The sequence below is a fragment of the Mytilus californianus genome, unplaced genomic scaffold (assembly GCF_021869535.1).
Source record: "Mytilus californianus isolate M0D057914Y unplaced genomic scaffold, xbMytCali1.0.p SCAF_3, whole genome shotgun sequence".
In the NCBI taxonomy this organism is placed as follows: Eukaryota; Metazoa; Mollusca; class Bivalvia; order Mytilida; family Mytilidae; genus Mytilus; species Mytilus californianus.
Genome location: NW_026262679.1, coordinates 16,004,377 through 16,014,787, shown reverse-complemented (window position 1 = coordinate 16,014,787; position 10,411 = coordinate 16,004,377). Strand labels below are relative to the sequence as shown.

At 32.3% G+C, this 10,411-nt stretch overlaps 1 protein-coding gene across 2 annotated transcripts in view; it reads right to left on the bottom strand.

Moving 5' to 3' along the window:
- LOC127734002 (uncharacterized) overlaps positions 1-10,411 on the bottom strand; it is a 42,499-nt gene that overhangs the window by 4,326 nt on the left and 27,762 nt on the right. The window contains exon 2 of one of the 2 annotated variants that reach the window (XM_052243546.1): positions 5,373-10,124. The exons of the other annotated variant lie outside the window; for it this stretch is intronic. Coding sequence (XP_052099506.1) covers positions 8,139-10,046 — 1,908 coding nt within the window. The 5' untranslated portion in view covers positions 10,047-10,124 and the 3' untranslated portion in view covers positions 5,373-8,138. Of the gene's footprint in view, positions 1-5,372; positions 10,125-10,411 lie in introns of those variants that run through there. 2 annotated transcript variants of the gene reach the window in all.

The window sequence follows — 10,411 nt, the reverse complement described above, 5'->3', positions numbered from 1 at the left end:
CAAAAGTTTCTTATCATCTACATCCGATTTCACCTGGATAGATGCACGCTTGATAAAGCTAGTTAGTCTAGCGAAATATTGCGTTTATTTTCATCATTTTGTAAATATTTTAAACATTCTTATATTTACATACTAAATAGTGTGTTAAAATTACATTGTTAGGCAATCTATATATATATATATATATATATATACAACATCCGTTGTTCGACCTGCTAGTCAAATTCGTTTTGTTAAAATATACTTTTTCACTTTTTGGTCTTTTGGAAAATGTTGTTTGTGCTGTATTTAGACCCCTCTACCAAGAAATTTGTTTTGCATGCACACGTATGAAAATTGCGGTTTTTATCCAACGCAATCATAGGTATGAACGTTGTTTTCAATTTAGACTTGTTTATATTTTTTCGTTTGGGCTTGTATTATATTTGCCTTCGGGTTTATATGATCCGTTCATCCTATTTCGACTCTTCAAAATTCAAGAGTCAATCCCAAATTGAGGTAAATTATATGGCCTTCCAAATACCCATTCGATTCCTAACATCACTGAAGAGACATTAATTGTCGAAATCCGGATATGGTGTACAAATTTTTGCACCTCATGTTTGCGGTATACGATCTTTTCCGCAAGTTTTTTGTTTTCTATTTGGTATTAGATTAAAATTAAGATCCATGTTGTTACATCTGTGATCCGTTTATTTGGCAATCGCCATGGCAGTCAGCAGGGTTTAAGAACATCCGTTGTTCGACCTGCTAGTCAAATGCGTTTTGTTAAAATATACTTTTTCACTTTTTGGTCTTTTGGAAGATGTTGTTTGTGCTGTATTTAGACCCCTCTACCAAGAAATTTGTTTTGCATGCACACGTATAAAAATTGCGGTTTTTATCCAACGCAATCATAGGTTTGAACGTTGTTTTCAATTTAGACTTGTATATATATATATATATATATATATATATGTGTGTTTAACTGTCAGGGCTGTATATATATATATAAATATATGTTTGACTATCAGGGAGTACAATACTCCCTGCATTTAAAAAAAGTTTTATAACACATTTCTAGTTAGATAGGCATGATATATCTAGTCTCACTAATTTTAATATATACCACCTTTGATAAGACTTAGTGTTTAGTATGACGATACATTTTCAATTTTGTTCTCGTAGTAAGAACAACAAAATTATTTATTTTGTAAAAATTATTTCCGTATTCCATGTATACCTTACAACAAAATTATTTTTATTTACCTGTGTACGTTATTTTATTTGGCGGCATTTTGTCCAAGGTTATGGGTTGTTTTTCTGATATTGTTTTACATCTAACCCCCTTGTTTTATTAATTTTGTATTTACATTGTGTCATAGATCAAATTTATTCGTTCAGTGTATGTTCACTTGTTTTTGTTAATATGTCTTTTGATTGAGTTAAGCTATTTCAATTGATATTTTATAGTGTGTCTTTCTATGTTGTGATGTCACACTATTGTTTCAGGTAGGGTGAAGGTTGGCGCCTATTAAAACGTTTAAACCCGTTCGATGTTCAGTGGTTGTTATTTGTTGATGTGGTTCATAAGTGTTTCTCGTTTCTCGTTTTTTATATAGATTATACCGTTTGTTTTCCTGTTTGAACGGTTTTACACTCGCAATTTTTGGGGCCCTTTATAGCTTGCTGTTCGGTGTGAGCCAAGGCTCCGTGTTGAAGGCCGTACTTTGACTTATAATGGTTTACTTTTACAAATTGTGACTTGGATGGAGAGTTGTCTCATTGGCACTCATACCATATCTTCTTATATCTATATGATACTGTTCGCATGTCCTTCATCCAAGTTGACTTACTCTGCCGAACTTACCTATGGCATTTTGCATATTATTGCGTCAATGCATGAAATCATATACAAACGCAATTATAAGCAGCTGTTTGAACTATAGAACCTGTATATCTATAAACTCAATAGGTATTACTGTTTCTAAAAATCTATTAAATTTGATCTTTTATTAATAGTTCGCATAACCGCCAGAATTATTAACAAAACGTCAAAATTGTGCATGTCAGACGTTACAAACGATAATCATAATAACTTTGAAAAGCAAATTTGCACTCTTCTGGAGATTGTGAAATTCACGAAAATATGCTTAATTTTATATAATTTATGGTGTTATTATCGAATTCGCGGTGATTCTAGGGCCAAAATTGATTTCATGAGTTTTCACCATGGTCAGATTTCAGAAAATGATAAGTTATCAATAGCTAGGGGTATTTTGAATAAAAGACGATATCATGTTTCGTTTGATAAATAGTGCTAACAAAAGCACATACAAGGATGATTTATAATTCGGCTTTTTACAACTTTCGCGTCACAAATAAAAACGCAACGGCTTCATGTAAATGTCTTGCAAGAATGTCCGTTATATCGAATTTCGGCGCTTTTTACAAGTTGACTGTCAGTTGCGACGTCACATTGATTACAAGTACACAATATATTGCTTTTCCGTAATTATACTAGTACCCGAAAAAACAGTTGCATACTATTGATAGTTTGCAAACTGATTGGGACATCGCTTTAATGATCTGAACAAGTCAAGTCCAATGTCTTGCAAGTTTGTCTACTCAAAGATTTTCGTACGTTTTGAATGTTATCAGTTCGGGACGCTATAGATGTCTTTTTGAAAACCAATTGAAAGGTTTTCTCATTCCATATTTGAACATGTTATCACATTTAAAAGCAATTTTAATAATTCCGCGATTGTGCCTTTGTATTTCTTAAAAACTTTTAAAATTAAAAGTATGGTTAGGACTCATTTTAAGATTAGAGGACAAAATAGAGTAAAACAATTTTGAATTTTGCGAATTATTCATGTCCCGAAATATTTCTCTTTTATTTTTATATGCAAATAATAGAAATGAAGATAACAGCAGCAAATATTTAATGAATAATTTGTTAAATGATCTTATCTATATGGAGGTAAAACAAAATTTTTCATTAAATAAGTACCATTTTTAAAAACTGTAAACACCTGGAACAGAATCTCAAAATTTAACTAATTATATTAGCACACTAATACTCCAAATCCTCAGGTCCGAGAGCTATGATAACTCATGCAATGCACTGATCAAAAAATAAGGAAATGTGGTATGATTGCCAATGAGACAACTAACCATCCAAGTTCAAATGAAATGGATGTAAGCAATTATAGGCAACCGTACGGCCTTCAACAATGAGAAAACCCATACCGTATAATCTGCTATAAAAGGCCTCAACATGAAAAAAAATGAAACAATTCAATTGAGAAAGCTAAAGGCCTAATTTATTATAAAACATTTTACAAAAAAAATATGACAGACATGAACCAACGACAACCACTGAACTACATGTTCCTGAATTGGGAGATGCACATAAAGAATGTGGCGGGGTTAAACATGTTTGTGAACGCTCAACCCTCCCCTAACCTAGATAAGCTATTATGAGAAAGCATATAGTATTGCAACTCAAGTTGTTTGTGACTTCTGACTCAAATGATGCCATGATCTTGTAGAAAACTTAGTTGCTGTACATGTTCCAGATGATCCAAATTATGAATATTACCCTTTAAATAAATATAAGCATCCAACAAACAACCATACAAAGTATTTTTGATGACTAGGGCTGTTCAGAACGAAGACAAAAAGTTGTCAAAGGGGTCTATGTTTATGGGATAAAGAATAAGCCATTTCATTTTAAACACGTCCAACGTAAAATTGCAATTTGTTATTCTTCCTCAAAACTATTCATATGTACAGAACTTTAGAGTGACAACAAAATTGTTGTTCCTGAAGAGTAACGTCTCGATGTTATACAAAGTCGGTAAATATATTGGATATATACACTAATATTTTTTATGTATATATGTTTAGACTACATATTGACTACAAATAACTGTGCCGACGAAAAGAAAGAAAAGGGCATCGATTTTCGGTGTTAAACGTCTGTCGGAGTTACCAATTGAGTCTCAGTATCGTGTGTAACGTGTGTAACGTCTTAATAACCTCATTTTGAAATCTTTTCATTAACCAAGGCTTCACAAAAAAAAAAAAAAAAATAGCGACAAGATGTTCTTATATAAAGATGTTAATGTTTTTAAAATATCTTTCGGGGTACTAAGGTCTTGACCTAATCGATTGTGTCCAATGGCCTTTTTAGGTCATATATGTAAATTTCGACATGTTTATGACATCATAGTAACACCACAATTGACATTTCTGCACTACAGTATCCAGATTATATAACCCAGTTCATTTACCAATACATTTAAAATAATTTTGAGAGGCTTAAATAATTCATCTAATTTTTGCAATTCTAGCGGCCAAAAAATGTTTCTAATCAATCCTTTGGTGCATCCGAAGCGCTTTTCTGGATTGATCTTCATCACTCAGGAATGATCAATCTCAAGCATGTGAATTCCAAGAATGTAGGGCCTATACATACGTAAATACTTGAGGAACTTTATGACCAAATAACCAGATCCACCTTAAGTCAACCTTGAATGAGGAAGTTCTAACCTTAGTTTCTTTAATATATTAATTTATTAACGGGGAATATAAGACAGGTATGTTACAAATCATGTCAGTACCGAAGCACTGACAACTGAGCTAATAATACCCTTGGGAACATAAAAATAACACTATTTAATGCATCCGAATCGCTTTTACGGATTTATCATCACTGGTGATCTCAAACCAAAAATTTTAAAGCAAAATATGTAGATATATGGTACATTGTATTAGTGCCAATGAGACAAATCTCCATCCAAGTCACAATTTATTAAGTAAACCATTATAGGTCAAAGTACGGTCTTCAACGCGGAGCCTTGGCTCACACCGCACAGCAAGCTATAAAGAACCTCGAAAATTACTAGTGTAAAACCATTTAAACGGGAAAACCAACGGTCTAATCTATATAAAAAAACGAGAAACGAGAAACACTTATGAACCACATCATCAAACGACAACTACTGAACATCAGATTCCTGACTTAGGACAGGTGCAAACAAATGCAGCGAGATTAAACGTTTTAATGGTACCAAACCTTCACCCTTATCTGAAACAATAGTGTAACATCACAACATAGAAAGACACACTATAAAATATCAATTGAAATGGCTTAACTTAATCAAAAGACATATTAACACAAGTTAACATACACTGAACGAATAAATTTGATCTATGATACAATGTAAATACAAAATAAATAAAATAAGGGATGAATAATTAAAGTAACAGTATTATACCGCTGTGAAATGTTAAACAATTTCAGAAAAACAACAATAACCTTAAACAAAAATCCGCCGTTTACAATGATATTATACACAGGTAAATGAAAATGAAATGGTATACAGTTTAGAAGGAGAAAGGAAATATTTTTACAAAATAAATAATTTTGATGTTCATAGTTCGAAGAAGTGAAAATTTATAGTAATACCAAACACTTATCAAAGCTGGTATATAGACCAGATATAACCCTGAATAAGTAAACAAAAAATAACAAAAAAGCATTACAAATAGTATCAACAGGTCAAATTAACAAGAAAGTACGATTTGAGAGTACTCGCAGTTACTGACAGCTAGTTAAAAGCCAAAAAAAAATTAATAAAAAAAAATCATGCATTAGAGACTAAAATCAGCTAGAACACATCCCAGGGATTTAGTATTTTAACGTCATGGACAGTCAAAGAAGACATGACTTGTGCAATGCCAAAAATAAATGTATCGACAGGCAGTAGGTTATTTAGGAGTTAACCTCTTAATAGATAAAGATGAACGTGGGTGTGTCTTTATACATCCCGTTTGAAAAGAATACAAATTTAGTTATGTTTTAATTTTCTGATGACAAAATCGATATAAGTGCCAATGTAAACTATATTCAAAGATCTAATTACAACATTGGTAAGATAACCTTTACTTATAAGTTTGTTTAAAGGTTCGATGAGTTTACACGGATCACATAGTGATTTCCGCGCTTTTAGTACAATATTACCGTAAAATGTAGGATGTGAAATACCGTTTTTAATAAGTTTTCTACAGGTACAGCGAAATTTACTAATCAAATCTTTGTATCTATGAAAGAATTTAGTAAAAGTTTTAAGCAATTTATGGTAAAGAAATCCCTGACTTAATAATTTACCAGTGATGCATTGATTACGTTCGTTAAAATTTATGACATCACTACACACACGGGCATAACAAACGAGTTGGGATATATAAACACCGTATGATGGAGCCAAAGGAACATCGCCGTCTAAAAAGGGAAAATTAACAATAGGGAATGAAAAATCGTCTCTTTTGTTGTAAATTTTAGTATGGAGTTCCCCTTTAGATATTGAAATGTCTACATCTAGAAAAGGACCTACTACTTGTCGATACACTTTATCGCCGAAACGCACATATATGTTGTCCAGGAGAAAATTTAAAGCTTCAATCATATCTTCACATTTCCAGTAAGTGTATCTAGCAAACTTTCCTTTTTCGTTACAGAAAAAAAGGCTTTAAACGAGTTACAGCCAATAAATTTGCAACGAGATTTCTCAAAAGACCATTCAATTAAATATGAAAACTTTTTCTAGATAAGATTGTGTGGAAGTGTAGTGTAGAGAGTAGAAAAATCATAACTGTCAACAGAATTAAAAGGACCATCAAAAGCACGTATTTTATCCACAACCTCTAAAGAATTTTTAACACTCCAAAAATAATTAATACCATTATTTTCATAAGCTTTATTACAAAAGTTAATAACAAGTTCTTTGATACTAGTAAGGGAGGCAGTTAGAAGCACTGATAGATTAGTAGTAGAACACTTACTAGATGCGGAGATGAAACGGAATTTAAATGTTTTTTTGTGCAATTTAGGTAACCAGTACATAGTAGGGACTTTCAAATGTTCGGGACAGGCTTTAAACTGGGTAGTGGCAGTGATATGCTTGTTTACAATTTGACTCTCTGTGGAGTGTACGGACCTGAGTGTAGAAAAATTGATAATTTCGTTTTGGAGAACTTCCGTGTAGTATATGCGTCACACCACCACTACATTATTGGCTGCTTTGTCTGCCGGTACGAATACACCGCTTTACGAGTACTTGGAGTTTATTTTTTATTCTAGAAATGGGAATATCATGGACCCTATTATTAATTTCAGAATTGTTTTCAAAATGAGATATACGAATATTAACAGTATTCATAATTTTATTCAAAATAACTGTCTAGAGATTTTTTATCAGATTTTTCACGTTTACACTAACTTTTACAGTAGGCAGACAGAGCGTCTTTAATGACCTGACGACACTGTTTCCAATCTATTATAGATGGAGGACGATATTTTGGTCCTTTCTTAAGAAACGTTTTGACCTCACGGTCTTCGACGATGTTGAGGTCTCCTGTAATGACATGACCATAGAGAACATATCTAAAACTAGATGTTTCACAGTCTCAAGTGGAAGGAACATTATTTTCTATGTTGACGTCTGATGTAACTGACGTATAATTAAAAATCAAACTTCTTCTGTTGTTTTTAATAAGAATACGAAATAATAGGTGGTTCTATATTATCAAAATATGGAGGTATTTGGCTTAGGATGGTAAATTCATTGAATATACTAGATAAGTTGATAAAATCAATACCTCTATTTATATATTTTAATTTAAGAAAATGACGTTTATGATTTTCAGGTTTATCGATACTAGGAAACCGCCTGTGATGACAAAAGCTGTAATAATACGGGTGTATTCATACAACGGGCTAAAAAAAGAAATTTTATCACACTCCAGAAAAATAGCATATAATTTACTTATTGGTATCTGTCCCAGTTTGCATAATACTTGATGTCTGCCATTATTTTTTATTATAGATAACAGATCAGCAAGTGTATAATTTATACGATGTTTAATACGTTGATTACGGTTTTTCCTTTTACCATGAGACCTATTATTTCTAAGTCGTTTATCGACAATATTAATGACATCGATAGAAGTTTTAGTTATGTTCCCCTGTCCTAATATTTTGTCATTGAGACCGAGAGGATACACACTTAAAAAAAATCATTAATTGACATTCTGTTTTAGACACTCCGTAAGTTTTGTTCATAAACGTTAGGACTGTACCACTAAAGTTATTATTTACAATAACAATATGGTTTTAAATCCCTATCATCAATACAAGCAGACTGATTCCCGTATCTATTTGATCGGATTATTTTATCTAAGATAATAAAGTTGTTCGTTTGAGTGATCTCTGTAGTGACTTCAAACATTCCCTCGCTTGGCATCACTTCAAATAAAATAAAATAGCGTTGCTTCTTGTCTAACTTGGGTTTGTACAAATATTGCCATATAGCTTTCTTCCTTCCTGGTTTTGAGTGTTTCAGATTAGAATGAATTAATTTGGCTTCATGAATCTTTTTCAAGGTAAGTAAAGCACATTTTGATCGATGAGTTTGTAAATAGGTGTTAATGGTTACTACAACGAAACTAGTAATCTTTTCAATAACGGCATTATTTGTAGGAATAGCTTCCGATGTATAGCAGGCACAGCTTGATTCAGGAATATGTGCATCGGCACAAGTCCTGTCTTTCGGAATTTCATTGAATAAACTAATTCCTCGATTTTGAATAGCTTCTGTATCCTTTGGGTGATGGTTGTAACTATTGGTAGCTATATCAATTAAGGTTTTATGGAGATCCAATGGTGACGTCAGGCGATTGATATTAGTTTGTAAGTTTTGATCTATATGAGGATATTTTTGCTTCAAAATTGTAGGCAGAACTATTGACAAAAAAGGAAGTTTTGCTTCTATACGACCAATCGGTGTATTCCTTATCTTATCTATCATTGTCCCATGGTCACTCATAAAAAATAAAATTGACCTTTTCAAGTGGCCACCTTCTTTCAAAAAGACTAGAAAATTATAAAAATCAGCATCTCCTAACTTTATAAAGTTCACATACTCATGCCCTATTTCATTCAACCAGGACATTGCAAACTTCCTGCTGTTCTTGTACTTATTCAAAAAACGTTTAAAATAATCTATTTGAATGACGTGCTTCGGACGATCGCCATAACAAAGAGTGGACGTACTTCCTAGAGTAATATCCTTGTCTTCTAAAAACAATAATACATCATTGATTGTTGACTGGTATTTTCTCTTGGAGTTTATCCCAAGATAAAATGGTCGTAGATAATGATCCCCTGGAGGGTCATTAAATCCACGAGTAACATAATTAAACGTTGAAAGCCTAGGATAATCCTCAGAATACATCGTCGCTGCACCTCTTTTTGAAAATTTCTTCCAAACAAATGGTTGTTCGTCAAAAAACTTTGTCTTGCTGAATGGTACACTAAAATTTCCTGTCAACATTGCCATAAGGTTGGGATATGAATTACCGCCTACTTTTGTAAAGCCATTAAATACATAAGCGCCAAGAGTTTTTTCAAGGTATGATAGTGTTTTGGGTAGTTCGCGAATAGCAGCAAGTCTTGACATACTATCTACTCCAAATATCAGAACACTAAAGCTATCATTATCTGACTCAAAATATTTTTGTTTTTTCTTTATATGGTAATGTAATCGTTCGTAGATAATTTTTCCTTCAAAGACACATACTACCTTTGCAAAATCAGATTCCATCATAGCGCTACGTGATACATTGAACCATACAGAAGTACCAAACAATATTTCGTCATCGCTTAGATGTTTTCGAATCACACTTTGATAATTACATTCAATTTGTTTCCCTTTTGTTTGACTTTTGTTAATGTGTATCATCTCATCCTCATCAATATAAACTAATTCAGTGTTTTCGGGACAGACAATAGGATCTGGTTTCCATAAGAACGGCAATATCGATTCGTCGAAAGGATTTACTTTTGGAATTACACATTTCTCTTTTGTATTGATATGAATAAAATTAAACTGAACCTCGTTTTCTTCATACAACATGAGTCCATATAAAAAAACTAAACACCAAAACAAAGAAAACAATTGTCTTCGTCGCGTGCAGAAATTTCTCTTCTTAGACTTCATGGCGTATGCGTAAAAACAAAAAACTTTCCAGGCTAAAGATGCTTTTCTATAATGTATCACAAGAACAGGTTTATTCCTCTGAAAAGAAATGAAAAATGTGAAGATATTCCTTTTTGGATTGATTTTTACTGGATTTTCCCCATATGTTAAGCTTGAAAAGGCTTTATGAAAAGTACAATTAATCGTATGCAACATTATGATTTCAATAAAAGGTAAATAAGTGTGGCAGTATGGTTTCCTCGTACCGTTCCAACTCCAGAAAATAAAAATTCAGGTATTTGGTTTTGTAATAGCATTAAATGAGCTACACAATAATGTTTAACATTACAACAATATTATATAAATAATTTTAATAACATTTTGTT